The following is a 19,500-nucleotide window of genomic DNA, read 5'->3' as shown; positions in this document are numbered from 1 at the left end:
TTTGGTAGAGAGAAGCTGATTGGGTCAGTACCTCTCAAAATAACATCACTAATTCAGAAGTCATGGGAGATTGCTACACAGAACTCCATGCCAGGTACTTGGATTGCAACAGTGACCCCTCTTTAAAGTATTCCTCATTTGGCTATAATTTGCGTCATAACAGTGATTACTACACAGGTGGCACAGTGGTTAGCACAGTGGTCTCACAACGCCAGGTACCTGGGTTCAAATCCATCCTTGGGTGACTGTGTGGAGCTTGCACATTCTCCCTGTGTCTGCATGGGTTTCTCTTGGGTGCTGTGGTTTCCTCCCACAGTCCAAAGATGTGCAGGTTAAGGTGGATTGCTCATGCTAGATTTCCCCATAGTGTTCGGGGGTGTGCAGGCGAGGTGGATTAGCCATGGGAAATTTGGGTTTTGGAATAGAGTAGGGATCTGCAACTGAATGAGATGCTCTTCAGAGGGTTGGTGCAGACTTGATAGGCTGAATGGCCTCTATCTGCACTCTACCTGTGGTTCACTGTCTATATATTATATATCCTGCAACACCAGGTTATAGTCCAACAGGTTTATTTGGAAGCACTAGCTTTTGGAGCGCTGCTCCTTCATTAGATGGTTGTGGAGCAGGACCATAAGGCACAGACACCAAAACCTGCAACCCATTCTAAAAGATGAAAGACTTAACAGCAATCTAGGTTTGTTCAATATATCACTTCAGTTGCATGACACTGAAGTGTCCTGTAAATATTGCTGTAAATTCTGTGTCTCAAGGTCCTGCTCCACAGCCACCTGATGAATGAGCAGCACTCCGAAAATTAGTGCTTCCAATTAAACCTGTTGGACTATAACCTGATGTTGTGTGATTTTTGAACTCTGTCCACCCCTGTCCGACACTGGCTCCTCCACATCATTGATATGTTATTTAAAATGATATCTGTTTAATGATCATAAACATTGAATTTTTATTTTTTTCCTTCTCCTGAGCAGATTGCGAATACTTTTTGGGTGACATTCTACAGGGTGAAAAACTTGGCAAAAGGGCAAAAGATATAAGAGAAGTTCTACTGGACGGCTTCCATCTGATCAAATCCAAGTAAGTGGAATGCTTGATTATAAAATCATTTGTTGCTCTCTGAGTAACTTCAGTGTCATATGAAAGCACTGTATCAGTCTCAAAGAATCCCTACAGTGTGGAAACAGGGCCATTTGGTCCATTTTAGACCACTCTAAAATTTGAAAGCTTTATGATGATGCAAAATCTGTCTTCACCAGAGAAGCCATGGTTTTAACAGGTGCCATTAGGTAGAGAAATTGGATGGGAAGATTTTTTTTTTATTCATGGGATGTGGGCATTGCTGGTTACCAGTGTTAAGCTACCATAGTCTATGGGAGCCAGGTACACCTACAGTGCTGTTAGGGAAGGAGTTTGAAGATCTTGACTCAGCAACCAGGAAGGAACAGCGATATATTTCCAAGTCAGGGTACTGCATGCCTTGGAGGAGAACCTAAAGCTCGCTGTTTTCCAATGAATCTGTTGCCCTTGTCATTTTTGGTTGAAATGAGGGGGTCTGGCAGATGCTGTTGAAGGAACTTTGGTGAGTTAGTGCTGTATATTTTATAGATAGTACAGATTACTGCCACAGTGCATCAGTGGTAGAGGGCATGGATGTTTGTGGGTGTGATGCCAATCAAGTGGGCTGCTTTGTCCTGGATGGTGTTCTTGTAACTGCAATTATTGAGGCAGGTAAGGAGTATTCAATCACATTCCTGTCTTTCACCTTTGTTGATGGTAGACAGGCTTTGGAAAATCAGGAAGGGAGCTACTTGCAGGATTCCTAGCTTCTGACCTGCTCATGGAGCCATAATATATAACTGGTTCAGTTCAGTTTTTGATGAGTGTCAACCTCCAGGATCTTTATTGTGGTGAATTTAGTGATGGTTATGCAATTAATGGTGCAAGCAGATAGTGAGGTTTTCTTGCTGCAGATAGTTATTGCCTGGCACTTGCATGGTGCAAATGTTACTTCCCAATTATCAGCCCCAGCTTAGATGTTGCCCAGGACTTGCTGCATGTGGGCACAGATTATATCAGTATCTGAGAAGTCAAGAATGCTGATGTGCAGTCATCAGTGAACAATGTTCATCCCTCCTTCTGACATTTATTTTAATGATGGAGAAAAGGCCACTGAAGCAGCTGAAGACATGTGGACTGAAGGAACTCCTGCAGAGACATCCTGGGGCAGAGAGGATTGACCTCCAACCAAAGGCATCTTCCTTTGTGCTAGCTAAAGCTCCATTTGATGGAGAGTATCTCCTGAATCCCACTGACTTCAGCTTTTTGCTGAGGCTGCTTTATGCTGTTGAATAAAGTAATGGAAATGAAAGAGTTAATCTAGGAGTTAAGCTGAAGACTCACCCACGCATATACACAGTCACTGGATGAGCGTTTTGTTATTCTGGTTGGGAACAATAATATCTGTCTCCATGTTACCGTCAGTATAATATAAGCTGGTATGTAGTTAGTTGGATGTAATAAATGCCATATTCTCACTCAAGATAATTGCCTATTCTGACTTATGTGTATCTCTTAGCACAAACTACAAAGCAGCCCCTAGACAAGCATCAAGGTAAGATTTATAGCAGCATAACCTGTTAAAACAGGTGCCACTCTTTGTCAAATGCTGCCTTGATTTTGAGATTGGTCTGTATTCACCTCCACAGTTTAGTGCTCTCTTGTCCATGTTGATGAAGCCAAGAACTGAATGGGCCTGCTGAAATCCAAACTGAGCATCAGTGAGCAGGTTATTAGAAAAGTGCTGCTTGATAGCACACTCCGATAACACTTTTCATCACTTTGCTAATGATTGACAGCAGACTGGGGTGAATTTGACCTTTTTTTTTAAAAAAATAGACAGGACCTACCTGGGCAATTTTCTGCAGTGCCAGGTAGATGTAGTTGTACTGGAATAGCTTGGCAAGGGATGTGGCTAAGGTTTGGAACATGAGTCTTCAGTGCTATTTCAGGAATGTTGTTTGGGCCCATAGTATTTGAAATATTGAGGGCATACTGCTGTTTCTTCCCTGTAATTGGAAATGTAACATGGCAGATACATTTTTTTTTAGATTAGATTACCTACAGCATTAAAACAGGCCCTTCGGCCCAACAAGTCCACACCGCCCCTATATTTACCCCTGACTAATCCACCTAACACTACGGGCAATTTAGCATGGCCAATTCACCTGACCTGCACATCTTCGGACAATGGGAGGAAACCGGAGCACCCGGAGGAAACCCATGCAGACACAGGGAGAATGTGCAAACTCCACACAGACAGTTGCCCGAGGTGGGAATTGAACACGGGTCCCTGGCGCTGTGAGGCAGCAGTGCTAACCACTGAGCCACAGTGCCGCCCCGAAATCTGGGTTGACATCTCGTACTTCCTGCTGCATTGCAGATTTCTTATCCTGAATCAATAATTTCTTCCTCTGCATCATCAGTATTTGATGCACTTCTCCAGATAGTAGGAGGTGCACAAAATTCAGGTGAAACTCCTTTATTTGTTCTTGTTATTTTTAAACCTGGGGCCATTTTATTTGTGTAGTGCAAAGTGGATACATCTTGGCAACGTTGTTACCCCGAGTAAAGCCCTTCATGAACTGAACAGGTATCTTGGGTCACCCATCTGCTATCTTACAAGACAACTCTGGTTTTTAGCCCTTGACAGAAGTCCTGCAGCTCAGTGCCACTCATCTGACCATTACTCAGCTTTTCAGTTTTGCTTTAGTTTCCTGGCTTACGGCTGATTAGCATTTCCAAACCTTGTTCTAGTGACAGATTTGTGTGAAGAGCAAATATGTTCAAATCTCTGAGTAAAGCCTGTGGCAAGCTGGGAAGGAGTGGATGGGTGTGAAGATTGTGTGACAACTGAACCATATCATCTGTTGACTTAAGCGCAGAAGACGTGTCATACCGAGGTCAGGATGGGTGCATGTTGGGTATTACAGAACCCAACAGTGCAGTGACACAAAGTCCCAGTCTTCTCTTTTTCGGATGTGATCGGTGAATGTAATGTTTGGAATTAAAACTTGGATACATATCTACAGTAAGATGAAAAATTGTTTAGATATGCAATGCAACTCATTGATGGGCACAAGTGTGGAATTCAATCCCTAAGGCAGCCAAATAATCACTGGACATTTAAACAGTTTAACTCGTTTTATCATTGAATTGGTGCCTGTGATTCTCCCCAGAAACTACATGTCCACTGCCTTGATGAGCAATGCCACAGGAGATTGATTAATTGGTTAAAAATATTCCAGTCTTGCTGCTCTTGCCTTTGGAATAATTTTTCTCAGACAATATTAAAATCCACTTCCATATCTGCAACAGAAGCTGCTGGTGAAAATGTAATATTTTTTCTTTCTTGGGATGTGGGTGTCGTTGCAATGGACAGCATTAGTTGCTCATTCCTCATTACCTGAGTCACACAATGCCTGGCTTCTGAGGGCATTGCAAAGGGCAGTTAAGAATTAACCATAGGTCTGGAGTCACATGTAGGCCAGACAAGTTAAGGACAGCAGATTTCCTTCCCTACAGGACAATAGTGAATCAGATTGGATTTTTACAACAATTGTTGATAGCTTCATGACTAACTTCTTTATCCTAGATTTATCAATGGAGTTTAAATTCCCCCCCCCACCATTATGGGATTGTTCTAATGTGTCCAAACCATTAGCTCTGGTCTCCGAATTACTAGTCTAGTGATCTTATTGCTTTGCTGCCATCTTTACTTCATTATACCTCCCCATACCTTCCAATCTTTACTTTATGTACAACCCATGGTTGTTCCTTTTACGTCCTGGGGAGGGTGGCCTGGGAGAGGGAGAAATTAGACTAACAATAAATACTGCTGTGCTGTTATGTCACCATCATTGTTTGGAATCTATGTCAATCCAAAGGAGCTATTCCTGGGTGGCTTTTGGCTTTACTGTCTTTGCAGACAGGGAGTAGGGGTCAGGTACCTTTCCACTGCAACACCACTGTCCACGTGCTTCAAACGCATTACTGACGTGAAGATGCAAGTGGTACTTTCAACCTAAAATTGATACTTAACATCTGAATGCATTCTTCCTATCTGACTTCTTGTTTCTAATTTTAAAAGTATCAGAAGTAATGGACATCTAGATATAGTATCATTGTTCCGTATCACCACATTTGCAAGACCTGTGTGGACCTCCTTAGATGCTGTTTTGTAGAAAATAGCACAAGCTAAGGGGAACCTTTCAGCAAACTGGCTTCAATTGCAGAATTTCACTTCAACAGCAATTCCCAAGTACAGTTAGCCAAATTCATCTGTTAAGCATCAACAGCACTGTAAACACCTTCTGAATTTATAAAGGGTCAAAACTTGAAGAATTTGAATGTTGATTGAAACATAGAAGGAATTTGATATTGGCACTAGTGAGTGATTATAGACAGGATAAGTTTGAGGTGATTTTTGTCTTATAAATACATTCAGTTGAGCCTTTAGTAAAATAAAATTTTAAAAATGAACAGGCTTCCATATTAGCAGACTTTGCTCCGACAATAATAGCACAGAGAGGTTCATAGCCTTTTCCCATAAGAAGGCTCCAGTTGTGCTGAGGCACTTTAAGCTTTTGATGGTTTCTAGTGTAAGTGTTGTTAAGCAATTTTCACACCGACATTGTGGAATGTTTGTATGAATGATGCAGCTTGCAATTTATTTTGTTTTATAAAGGTACAATTTATTTTTGATTTCCAAGTCTTTGGAGAGGATTCAGAGGAAGGGTCCCAGGGGCTGTGGTGGGCTGCTAACCAACAAAGCCATGAAAAGAAGCTGTGTGAGCTCAAACCACTGATTGGGGTGGGGGAAGAAATAGATTTAAGAGGGAAAATAGTGCAGCTTCATTCAAAACCATGGTAAAGATTAAAAGACCAATCTAAAGAATACATTGGTTGTCTCTCAGCCGATTCGGCTGCACAACTTGATGTTTGATTTTCATGCCAATTTGTGCTTGAGGTGAGAGGTATTCATGCTGAGCAAGGGAATATAGTTGGTATTTATTGCCCATTATCAGTTAATCCGTTTAACTAGCAATAAGAACTGTGGTAATGAGGTTGTTGACTTGCTCACTGAGCTGGTAAGTTTGTTCATCAGTGAGTCTCCAGTGAAGCGCTGCTGTTCTGTCCCGCTTGCTATTTCTGTGCCTGGTTTGCTGAGGTGGATGGTGTAATTTCCGGTTTTGTTTCTTCGTGTTTGGTATATGGGGTCTAACACTACATGTATGTTAATGGAGTTCCTGGCTGAGTGCCAGGCCTCCAGGAATTCCTGTGCATGTCTTTGTTCAGCTTGTCCTAGGATGGATACATTGTCCCAGTCAAATTGGTGTCCTTCTTTGTCCATGTGCATGGACACAAGTGATAGTTGGGCATGTCTCTTGGTGGCTAGTTGGTGTTCATGTACCCTGAAGGCTAGTTTGCTTCCAGTTTGCCCTATCGAATGTTTGTGGCAGTGGTGGAATGGTGACGCAACGTCTGCAAACAACCTCAGCAGTTCAGTGAGAAAATCAACAACTGCATCCACAAACTGAGGTACAAATCTCCTCAAGAACTTCAAACTGTGGTAATCCCTATTTCACTGAGAAAAGTCCTTTCACTCTTTTAAAAATTGAAAGTGGAATAGTTTGAAACTGAATCATTTGCTCAGTCAGTTGTACAACTGCAAAACTAATAACGATGGTAAATTTCCTTGAGGGAAGATGGATGAGACCTGCTTTCCATTTTCAAATCTCTTGATCATTCCTTGTCGAATGATTCACCAACTTTCATGCATTGAACTTTCAGTGTGTGAACTTTCACTCGAGATAATTCAGAAATTCAGAGAGGCCAAACCCGTAGTCCCTGATTTGTCTTAAATGGATGTCTTTAATTTTTTTCTTGCCAAATAGGCATCCACCATATTGGAGAGGTGTCATTGCTTTGCCGTATGGTAGCAAGCTTAATCCAGTGCCTGAAGCTATTCCTTGGACGTAGGGAATGTGTGGAGGTGTAAAATGCTTACAAAATATGTTTGTGGTGAGTGTCATTTTGATAAGAAGAGGAGAAACACTTGTCCAGTAATCCTCATGCCAAATTAAATGATACTGGTCAGTAATACCTTCCTTACACCAAACTGAGCTGTGTTTGAACTGAAGCCAGTGTTCCTGGTTTGGTGAGAGTATTTTGAGTTGCCTGGTGTGTGTCAGAATGGTCCAATACCAAGGAGAAAAGGAAAGTGGGAATGGGGTTTCTCTTGGAAGAAAGACTCTTCATCTGAATCCTTACAACACATTAGTGGTCATGCCTCACAAACCTTATTATTGAATTCTTTGAGGATGTGTCAAAACATGTTGATGAAGTTAGAGCAGTGGATGTGGTGTATGTAGATTTTAGCAAGGCATTTGATAAGGTTCCCCATTGTAGGCTCATTCAGAAAGTAAGGAAGCATGGGTTACAGGGAAATCTGGCCATTTGGTTACAGAATTGGCTGCCCCATAGAAGACAGAAGGTGGTGGTAGATGGAAAGTATTCAGCCTGGAGCTCGGTGACCAATGGTGTTCCGCAGGGATCAGTTCTGGGATCTCTGCTCTTTGTAATTTTTATAAATGACTTGGATGAGGAAGTGGAAGGGTGGGTTAGTAAGTTTGCCGATGACATGAAGATTGGTGGAGTTGTGGATAGTGTGGAGGGCTGTTGTAGGTTGCAATGGGACAATGAGAGGATGCAGAGCTGGGCTGAGAAGTAGCAGATGGAGTTCAACCTGGAAAAGTGTGAAGTCATTCACTTTGGAAGATCAAATTTGAATGTAGAATACATGGTTAAAGGCAGGATTCTGGGCAGTCTGGAGGAACAGAGGAATCGTTGGGTCCATATCCATAGATCCTTCAAAGTTGCCACACAGGTTGATAGGGTTGTTAAGAAGGCATATGGTGTGTTGGCTTTCATTAGCAAGGGGATTGAGTTTAAGAGCCGTAAGGTTATGCTGCAGCTCCATGAAGTCCTGGTTAGACCACACTTGGAATAGTGTTCAGTTCTGGTTGCCTCATTATGGGAAAGATGTGGAAGCTTTCGAAAGGGTGCAGAGATTTACCAGGATGCTGCCTGGACTGGAGAGTATGTATTCTGAAAAAAGGTTGAGGGAGCTGGGCCTTTTCTCAATGGAGCGAAGAAGGATGAGAGGTGACCTGATAGAGGTGTACGAGATGTTGAAAGGTATAGATAAAGTGATAATCAGAGACTTTTTCCGATGGTGGAAATATCTGTCACGAGGGAACATAATTTTAAGGTGATTGGAGGAAGGTTTAGGGGAGATATCAGAGATAGGCTCTTTACACAGACAGTGGTGGGTGCGTGGAATGCACTGGCATCAGTGGTAGGGACATTTAAGTGACTCTTGGATAGACACAAGGAAGATAGTACAGTGAAGCGTATGTAAATTAGTCTGATCTTAGAGTAGGATAAAAGACCAGCACAACATCGAGGGCCGAAGGGCCTGTACTGTACTGTGCTGTACTGTTCAGTGTTCGATGTTGTAGCACTAAAATCTCTGCAATGGGGCAAGAGTTGAACAATTAGCTGTTTTTGAAGTGAATTGTTTTTGATTTGTCTTAAATGCTTCTTTCTTTCTTTCACAGATATCACCAAGAATTTCAGTTGAAAGGTAAGTGAGGCAGTCACTATGTTCTGTGGTTTTGAGATGCTTCTGAGTTCATGCTCCATGTGAGGAATTCTGTGGATGAGAGCTGTTACATTCCTTTAACTTGTCTGAGCTTTGGGATCCAGGAATGGCTAATTTGAGTGGGTTGTGTCAAATTATTTTTACTCCCAAGGCTTCATGTTTTCAAATGTAGGTGATCAGGCATAAAGAGGAGGTACATATTGTAGTTTCACTTCTGCTATTAAAAGTCCAGTTCACAGTTAGGTGGGTATTGAGTGGTCCCTGGAGATAGTCGGTGTACTAAGGAGGGTATCATAAGAGAAAGTGAGGACTGCAGATGCTGGAGATCAGAGTCAAAAAGTGTGGCGCTGGAAAACCACAGACGGTTTTCTGCAGCATCTGAGGAGCAGGAGAGTCGATGTTTCGGGCAGAAGCCCTTCATCAGGAAATGGGTGCTGAGACATAAATAGGAGGGTGGGGGTGAGGCTGGGGAGAAGCTAGCTGGGAAGGTGATGGCTGGGGGGGTGATGGTGATAGGTCAGAGGGGAGGGTGGAGTGGATAGGTGGGAAGGAAGATGCACAGGTCGGACGGTTCAAGAAGACAGCGCTGAGTTGGATAGATGAATCTGGGATGAGGTGGGGGAGGGGCGATGAGAAAACAGGTGAACCTGACGTTGATGCCGTGTAGTTGGAAGGTTCCAAAGTGGAAGATGAGATGTTCTTCCTCCAGGCGTCAATTGGCTTGGATTTGGTGCTGGAGGAGGCCCAGGACTTGTGTGTCCTTGGCAGAGTGGGAGGGGGAGTTGAAGTGGTCGGCCACAGGGCGGTGGGGTTGTTTAGTGTGTGTGTGTCCCAAAAATGTTCCCTGCTATATTCTGCAAGTTGGCGTCCTGTCTCCTCAGTGTAGAGAAGATCCCATCGAGAGCAATGGACACAGTAGATGAGGTGTTCAAGTGTGCAGGAAAATCTCTGCTGGATGTATATAGATCCTTTGGGGTCATGGACGGTGGTCGGGGGTGGAAGTGTGGACGCAGGTTTAACACCTCATGCGGCAGCTAGGGAAGGCACTGGGAGTGGAGGGTGGGTTGGTGGGGTGGGGCGTGGACCTAACGAGGAAGTCGTGGAGGGAATGTTTTCTGCAGAATGCTGATAGTGGTGGGAAGGGAAATATATCTCTGGTGGTGGGGTCTGATTCTAGGTGGCGGAAATGGCCGAGGATAAAAGATATCATAAGAAGCTGCTGGAAGTGAGTTGGTGTCTGATCATAATGAATATTCAGCTTCATTGTGGGGAGTGTCTCAGACTGTGTATCTTGTCAGCAAAGGTGACAAACCTGCAAATTCACTTCCATCCTGTTGTGCATATGTCCTTGCTGTCTTGCTAAGCAAATACTAATCTTCGAGCTCTTCACAGTGTCTTTACTTTCAGCCTCCCCCCGAATCTGGGTCTGTTGTAATTGCTCATCTGTCGCATTCTCCATTGTGAGTCATCACCAAACCTCGCCCAATCTGACATCTCCTCAATCTTCAGTGCACGTCCAAACATGACATCAGCACTTTTCTGATACAACTGCCTAGTTACCTGTGTCCCCCTTTCCTCAGTTAGAAAACTCAGGTCCTCAGTCTTGGAGAAACGCTGTCTCATTTTTACTGTATCAGTTGTAAAAGGTAGAAATGACAAAAAAAGCTACTCTACTCTACATGGATTAATAAATGGTTGCATGTCTTGTGCCATTCCTGCATTGACATTGGCAGAGAAGTGAGGAAAGAGACACTTCACGGTTATTATCCAGTAGTTGAAGGAACATTGGAAAGTGGACATGTTGGGGGTCTGAGATGCACTGCCTGGGAGGGTAGTTGAGGTGGATAACCTCACAACCTTTAAAAAGTATTGGATAAGCTCCTGAGGTGCCATAACATCAGGAATATGAGCCGAATGCAAGAAAGTGACCTTCGTGTAGGTAGTAATGTACTTTAGTTGGTGCAGACTCGATGGGCTGAAGGGTCTCTCTGTACTGTATGATTCTATGATTAGTTGCATACTTGCAACCTTGTGAAATCGGTGTTGGCAGGAGTGGTTGACTGTAACTTCTCACAGAGTGCGAATCTCTCCAAGACAGTCATCTTCACTCGATGTTTTTCTGCATTTGCATAACTAAACAATGTCTCCTATTCTGTGGGGGGGCATCATATGAAGAACATCAGCCTATGCCCGTTGTGGAGAACTCAGGAGCTCAATCCTCCCAAAGGTGTACACCATAACCTGTAGGTACCAGAAGATCAATGGCTCCCTTGACAGTTAGACATCTGGTGAAATAGCTCAGTGGTGACAGGAGCATCTGAAAGTGTACATCCAAACACTTTATCTACTGTGTCCGTTGATCTCGATGTGGTCTCCTCTACATCGGGTAAACAGGACCCCAACTCATTGAACGTTTCAGGGAACATCCCTGAGACACACGCACCAAACAACCCCACTGCCCTGTGGCTGACCACTTCAACTCCTTCTCCCACTCTGCCAAGGACATGCAAGTCCTGGGCCTCTCCTACTGCCAAATCCAAGCCACCTGACACCTGGCGGAAGAACTTCTCATCTTTCGCCTTAAGATCCTCCAATCACACAGTATCAACATCGATTTCACCAGTTTACTCATCTCCCCTTCCCCCACCTCATCCCAGATCCAACCCTCGAACTCAGCACCACTCTCTTGAACTGTCCTACCTGTCCATCATCTTCCTTCCCACCTATACATTCCACCCTCCCCGCTGACCTATCACCATCATCCCCCACTTCATTTAACCATCATCCCCCACCCCATCGCATTCCCAGCTACCTTCCCCCTCCCAACCTCACCGCCTCCCTCCGATTTATCTCTCAGCCCCCACAATCCCCCCCCACATTCCTGATGAAGGGCTTATGCCTGAAACATTGATTCTCCCGCTCCTCAGATGTTGTATTACCTGCTGTGCTTTTCCAGCGCCCCACTTTTCGACCCTGATCTCCAGCATCTGCAGTCCTGTCTTTCTCCTGGCATCTGGAAGTGTCCATGACAGTGGGCACAGCACACTCCAGACTCTGATCAGGAGCACAGATGCTAATCCGATTGGTCAATGAAGCATTATTCACGGCCACTCTGCAGTTCTGGACTGTCAGACACCTTCTGAGCACAGGAGGTAGAGGACTCCACCTCCAACTCTAACATCTATGGAGAGGTATCACAGCTCTGTTCTTTCCATTTTAAGAAACCGATTATCTTTTGCGTGTTGGTCCTCCATATACACTGTCTCAGTGCATGACCTTGTAAACTTTTTCCAGGAACAGCATTTCATCTGTTGCCGTCTGCAAGTTGGTAGAGGACCAGACGTAGTTCGTCTGACATTTCCTAATCTCCGGTAGAGGAAGAATTTGATCCCTTCTGTTCCAGGAGAGGTAGAATGGTGAAATCATGTGTTGGCATCTCTTAACTGTTGACACACACACCAATCAGCACCTGACCTTTTCCAACCACTGCAGTCTGCCCCTCATCAAGGCCAGATGGATGACCCTCTGGCAGGGCCCATTGCAACCTGTTGGAGCCTATTGGTCATGAGGAAATGAAATGTGCCAGCAGACCACCATACCTCTGTGCTGAATCAACAGGATAATGCCATGTAGGAATGCCAGAGACAGGGAAGCAAAGCTGAATGTATGTCTAGCTGTGTTTACTGTGAGTTACATGCCATTAAACTCTATTTTTGAATACCCTGTTGGTATTCTTCTCCTGATGGAAGCCATTTAAGTGTTAACGTGCATCCCAAAACATTCATACTTTCCACTGTCATAATTTCTAAGTTGCGTTCCACAAAATAATGGTGACCTGCACCCCACCCCACACCCATCCACTTGTCGTGGTAGGATTTAATATTGGGCTTGTGTTTCACTTGTTTAAAAACACAAGTGCTGCCCTATAAACTCTGCAGCCTACTGTGCACAGGATGTTGCACATGGTATGTGTTTTCTCAGTGAGGAGAAAGAAACTGCCAAGCTTTGACCAATCACTCGCTTCACACGCATTAACAACTTTCATCTGTTGCTTAAATTACTATCACATGGTTTGGCAGTGGTGCTCCAAATGAAATTCCTGTCCATAAAAATATTAACTTGTTGAGCTGACATTTGGTATGCCTCATTTTGTTGAGGTTTTGAAATATTATTCTAATTTTGGGTCATCGCTTTTGCCAGGAAGGTCAAGTAATTCAACAATAATTGCTCCCTTTTCTCCCTGCCTCAAGTTTGCTGTAATTTTTGGACAATGTACAAATTTTTGAGTTATGCCAGCACTCTGACTAATTCAACACAGTAAGTTTTTCAATCAACATGTTTTATACGATGTTAAAAAAACTTTCTTTAAAAGGGGATTATGGCTCGATGATGAATGGTTTATTGCAATAGAAGACATGGAAGCCTAATGGTTCTTGCACTAAACACATAGCCTCAGGTTGTAAGTTTAAACCTCTCAATGGGTGGCTCTGAAATTGAATTAAAGAAATCTATTAATTTGAGGAATTGACCACGAATGTGTTTGGGCTATCATAAAAACCTAATGGGCTCATTTAAAGCACTTCAGGGATGGGAACCTTAACAGAGTCCAGCCTCCATGTAACTCCAGTGGTGAGCTCTTGCCACAATCTGGGTAATTATGGATAGGCAATAAATTCAATACAATGTCTGAAAGATCCAACTTTTATTTAGCGTCAAGATGTTGATGGGAAGGGATCTTGTTTGGGCATAATTCAAGACTTTCCTCCCACCCCACCCTTCCAGTTGACTTTAAAGTTCACTTTAGAAGTGAGGTTAAAGTCTCCTGTTAGAATTCACTGGTACAGTGGTCAAGGAAGGCAGTAGTTAATGGAGCAGGCTTTACCCTGGCTGTTTACCATGATCATGGCATTAATCCTGCTTTTGGATTTCCTGCACTGTAAGAATGTGAGCATGATGGCAGTTGAGTCGCCAATAGAAGGTTGCTTATTTTAAAGGAATCCCAAGAGCAGTTCAAATGACTCCATTTTGATCATTTTAATTTGAGTTGAACCAAACAGCAGAACAAATATGTGATTGTGTGGGTGTTATATCTCGATGTAACATCCCATAGTTGTGTCGTCCTCCAGATTGTGGTATTTCCCTGCAGATTCTGTAGATGGAAGAGAGGTCAACATTATAAAACAAATCGGGTGTGGCTGGAACTGTGAACATGATAGGCAGCAATGGAGCTCAACTCACTGTTTCAAAAGGTTTAGGGCAGGTGAGATGATGGCGTCTCCACACCACTCAGAGACTATGTAGCTTCCACTTGTTGGTGTTCCTCACCCTCCTCACATTCTGAGCTGAACAGTCAATGTGGGCCCACGTCCTCATTTTAGGATCATCTTGGACTTTTAAATATTCAACAATGGAGCATTATTGACTCTCTTGGATAGAAAATCTGAAAGATCTCTCAATCCTCTGTGTGACACAATTTCTTCTCTTTGCTATCCTAAATAGTGTAAGCTGTTGTTATCCTGAAGTGTTAACCCCTCTCCCACCTCCTCTCCCCCCCCCCCCCGCCACAGGCAGCTAAGTCAGTATCAGCAGTGACTGCTGTAATTGCTGGCACTATGTTGAAAGAGCAGCCAACAGGCAGGAGTTTTTCACTTAACTGCAATCTCCAAGCTACCAAGGAACTGACCAGAGTACAAGGGCCAATGGCGGAAGGAAGAAATTGGCAGGTTTCACAGTTCATCCTTTCGGGCTTTCTGCTGGGTTCCAAAGTAAAGGGTGAGTGATTCTCAGAGATAGGAAGAGGATGGTTGTACCACTTGCGTAAACAAGACAAGATGGAGGCTGCAGGGGAGGTCACCCTCATTCAGACCACACAGCACATGGCAACGGCCTCTTCTGTCTCCCAAAGTGACTGATCCTTGCTTCGCGTGTAGCAGCATGAGCATACGGAGGGCTGTTGCATTTTCTGTCAGAAGCAGGGCTGTATCTCAGAGAGGTGAGAGTTTAGATCAGACTGGTGCTGGAAAACACAGCAGGTCAGGCAACATCCAAGGAGCAGGAAAATCGACATTTCGGGCAAAAACCCTTCATCAGGAATAGAGGCAGGGAGCCTCCAGAGTGGAGAGCTAAATGGTGGGGGTGGAGCTGGGGAGAAGGTAGCAAAGAGTACAATAGGTGAAGGGGGGTGGGGGTGGAGGTGGAGGTGATAGGTCAGAGAGGAGGATGGAGCGGTTGGGTGGGAAGGGAGATTGGCAGGTAGGACAGGTCATAGGGACAGTGTCAGAGAGGAGTCCATCCATCTTTGAATCCCACTTGAGTTTAACGAGAAGGCATAAGCTTGTGGGATTTGTGCCCTACATGTGATTTTCTCTCTGAAGAAGCTATTACCTTGAATCCCATGACCATGATGGCACTCAATTCTGGCTGAAGACCTTTTGGATGGTACATCATCTCTATTAAAGTGAAGGCCTTGAGTCAGACACTAGGCTTCCTGTGGGATTACTGATAAGCTTGGCACGGCTACTGCCTTGGTGAGGACAAGCACCCAAAGGGGAGCATGTGTAAATACAGGGTGACTTGGTGACTGGATACGTGTCCATTGACAGAGATGTGGAGGTCTGAGTGCCACTTGGGTGAGGAAATGGGAAAGGAGTTTACTGTTATTAATTAGAATAGAACCCCCTACAGTGTGGAAACAGGCCATTTGGTCCATCAAATCCACACCGAAGAGCATCCCACCCAGACCCACCCCCTACTCTCTCCCTGCATTTCCCATTTCCAATCCATCGAGCCTGCAGATTCCTGGGCATTACAGGGCAATTTCCCATGGCCAATTCACCCAACCTCCACATCTTTGGACTGTGGGAGGTAACCCACACAGACATGGGGCGAACCTGCAAACTCCACAGAATCAGTCGTCTGAGAGTGGAATCGAACCCAGGTCCATGGTGCTGTGAGGCAGCAGTGTTAACAACTGGGCCACCGTGCTGCTCCAAATTGTGTTCTCTCACTCCAAATCACACCGAGGTAGTCGGAGAACCAGGGTCCTGCCACCCCTTTCTGCAGTGTCACGCCACCGCCTTCTGCAGTGTCACATCATTTCATGTTTACCACCCCACCAGTGCAGAGAGACCCCTGTCTGTCTGTGCACGTGTGTCTGTCAGTCAGTGTGTGGGTGTTTAAATCTGAGGCACACCATCAATAAGCTGAAGTAACTGGGGGAGGTTGAAGGCCAAGGTTTGAGCCACATGTGACTCCAGACTTGCAGCAATCTGGTTGACGTTTAACTACCCTCTGGGCAACGATGGGTGGGCAGTAAATGCTGGCCTACCCAACGATGGGTGGGCAGTAAATGCTGGCCTACCCAACGATACCCACATCCCATGAAATAATGGGTGGCACGGCTCCACGGTTAGCACTGCTACCTCACAGCACCAGGGTCCCAGGTTCAATTCTAGCCTCGAGTGACTGTGTCTGTGTGGAGTTTGCACATTCTCTCCGTGTCTGCGTGGGTTTCCTCAGGGTGCTCCGGTTTCCTCCCACAGTCCAAAGATGTGTAGGGCAGGTGAATTGGTCTTGCTAAATTGTCCATAGTGTTAGGTGCATTAGTCAGAGGGGAATGGGTCTGCGTGGGTTACTCTTCGGAGGGTCGGTGTGGACTGGTTGGGCTGAAGGGCCAGTTTCCACACTGTAGGGGATCTAATCTAATCTTAAAAACTTCCAAACAGGCTGCATCTACCACTGAGAAGGACAAGGGTAGCAGACACCTAGGAACACCAATAACTCCACAGAGACCAGTATCCCGTCAGCAAGTTACCCTGTATTTACACGTGCTCAGTACGTGACAGAGCTGGCTCCTAGAGTGAGCAGAACCTCCAACACCCCTGTTTATATCTGTCAGCCAGGACTCCCTGATTGGGGCTGTTAATCCAGTCCAATCAGGGAACTCATAGTCTCTGAGGTCCACCTGGCTGACCTCATTCCAATCATTATAAACACCATCTTCAAACTCAAGCCATGTAGTGTCCTTGACTTGGAGCTGTATTTACCATTCCTTCACATATCACAATTGCAGCAGATTCTTAACTGCTGTATAGGGGTTCCTAACCCCCCCCCCCTCCCAATGGCTGTAACGGCTCCAGAAAGCAGCTCCCATTCCTCTTCCCCAGGGTGATTGCAAAGGTCAGTGACCTCCCTTTCTCCCCATGAAACAATTCTAACAAAAAGCTTGATTCAATGACTGTCTGTTGGCACATTAAGCTGTTCTGTCCTAATGGAGGTGGCTTAATATCACCTTTCCCAAAGAAAATGGCAATGAATACTTAATGAAAGCAAAATACTGTGGATACTGGAAATCTGAAAGAAAAATGAAGTGGGGCAGGGAAGATGCTTCCTGCAATGATTCCATTTCATTCTTCCAGTCCCACTCTCTCTGTCACATCTATCTGTCACCTTCCACCACATTGCCTCCAACATGACCTTTCTCCTCACCAAGAATCCCCTGGGCCATCTGTTGTGTCCAACTCCGCTCCCACATTTCTGTCCTCACTCCTTCCCCTTACTCCAGAACAATGATAGGTTCTCCTTGTCCTCACTTACCAGCCCATCAGTCTCTACGTTCGAAGGGCCATCTTTTGCCATTTCCACCACACTTGACCATTCACCTCCTCCCTTCTCACTGTCCGAGTTCCCAAACACGCTGTCCAGATGAGGCCACGTTTTACTGGTACTTTTATTTAATCTAATACACTGCATCCTGCTGCTCACAATGCAGTCTCCTTTACATTGGCAAGATCAAACACAAACTGGGTGACTGCTTTGCAGGATGCCTCCACTTTATCCACTGGACCTTGCCTTTTCAGTTGCTCGCCATTTCAATAAACCACCTTGCTCTAACGCTAACATTTCCATCTTGAGCCTGCTGACAGTGTTTCAGTGAATCTCAACGCAAGCTGCAGAAGCATACGCTCATTTTTTGCTTGGACACCTTATAGTCTATAGGAGTCAATATTGAATTCCACTGCTTCGAAGCCTGACTTCTGTCTCCATTGTTCCCCCACCCTTCCCTGGCCATGTCATGTTGATGTTGTAATGGAGTTACTTAAAGCTGAGTATGTTCAAACTCGGGTGTTTCATAGCTTCTTCCTGGAACTGTCTGCAATTCCAGTCCAAAAGTTGAAGTCACAAATGACTTAAACCTTCAGAGGTACTAGATGCAGGGACACTGATATATGAGTATTGTATGAGGAGTGTTTTAGGCTAATGGGGTTATATGTTTACTGTGTGACACAAATTCAAAGAATTAAACAAGTAAATTGTTTAGTTTACTCTATTTTATTTTCTTTTATTCATAAACTTCTGTTTTATTGTGAAAGCAAAATTGTTTCACCAACAGACCAGTTTATTAAAGCAAAAATAAATAAACATATCCTGTATCAAGCCAGGTTCCTGTCTAGGATCTATGTTGTTTGGTAATAACTTAAATTCCGATTGTAACAGTGTCTTGGAGACTTTGCTCTCAGCTAAACATGCCTATGTTCTCCTTTTTCACACGAACCATTTGCACCTATTTTACATCTCTATAACTCCTTTAGCACTCCCTTGACTTTTGCTCAAGACGCACTCACAACCTGTTTAACTCACTACTACCCCTCTTCCCCATCCCCATCAACAACAATTGATGGTCGCAATTCACTTTCATATTTTGCGGGCGTTAATTGTTTTTGCGAGTTTAGAAATTTTTGTCAGGTCTTGTTCCACTAGTACAAATTTATTCATAATACCATGATGGAATATCAGTTTTCATTATTTTTAGTTTTAAAAAATGTCCCAAGTGAGTGAAATTTAGAAGGATCCCAGCCAAAAGGCTGAGTTCATCCTGCGGAGGCCAGTAAATGGGATAATATGTTACGGCTGTAAATTTGATGGAATGTTGGGACTGCAGGAGATGAAATAAGCTGCACAAGTGGTTTTATCAACTGCTGCCAACAGGCATTAGAAGTTTGATTAGTGGTTTCTAAGGAACAAACATGTGTTTTGTTGGGTTTTCAAATCGGTGATTTATTCCAGTCGCCTCGTCATTATTTTGGTGTTGGATGCTAGCAAACCTGTATTTACACTGTCTTTTTCTGCTGACCTGTAATTCTCTTTGCCCTAGAGGTTTTTATTAACAGAATGGGGGAAGAATTTTTTTTAGAAAAAGCTTTTTCCAGTTGGTACATATTTCAGGCAATAGCGATATGTGGTCAATCTACAGTGATGATGTGGAGGTGCCGGCGTTGGACTGGGGTGGACAAAGTCAGAAGTCACACAACACCAGGTTATAGTCCAACAGGCTTATTTGCAATCACAAACTTTCGGAGCACTGCCCCTTCATCAGGTACAACCTGTGTGCTTCCTTCCGCTTCACCTGACTATAACCTGGTGTTGTGTGACTTCTGACCCTGCTGTTACACTGCAGGCTACACCACTCTGTATCAAGAAATGGATTCCAGTTTTTGTGTGACCTGGGGCAGTAATTATAATTAATTGTACCCAGATCTATCCCTAATCCTTAAGACTTGTTCCCAACCGAACCTGTCAGATTACCTTACCTTTGCAAGTCATGATTTGGAGGTGCTGATGTTGGACTGGGGTGTACAAAGTTTAAAAATCACACAACACCAGATTATAGTCCAATAGGTGCTAGTGCTACCAAATAAAACTGTTGGACTATAACGTAGTGTTGTGATTTTTAACTTTGTCATTGAAAGGTATAGGATTCTTTT

The 19,500-nt window shown here is 44.2% G+C and overlaps 1 protein-coding gene across 1 annotated transcript in view; it reads left to right on the top strand.

Annotated features, from left to right (window-relative positions):
• The window catches only part of LOC122539733 (src kinase-associated phosphoprotein 1), a 397,172-nt gene that overhangs the window by 15,437 nt on the left and 362,235 nt on the right, over nt 1–19,500 (top strand). The window contains exons 2-3 of the mRNA XM_043674766.2: nt 987–1,092; nt 8,694–8,719. Coding sequence (XP_043530701.1) covers nt 987–1,092; nt 8,694–8,719 — 132 coding nt within the window. The remainder of the gene's footprint in view (nt 1–986; nt 1,093–8,693; nt 8,720–19,500) is intronic.

This window comes from Chiloscyllium plagiosum, unplaced genomic scaffold, assembly GCF_037043375.1.
Source record: "Chiloscyllium plagiosum isolate Xiang-an unplaced genomic scaffold, Cpla_swu_hap1 HiC_scaffold_32, whole genome shotgun sequence".
Lineage (NCBI taxonomy): Eukaryota > Metazoa > Chordata > Chondrichthyes > Orectolobiformes > Hemiscylliidae > Chiloscyllium > Chiloscyllium plagiosum.
The sequence above is the reverse complement of the archived record's forward strand: the minus strand, read 5'-3'. Positions and strand labels throughout refer to the sequence as shown.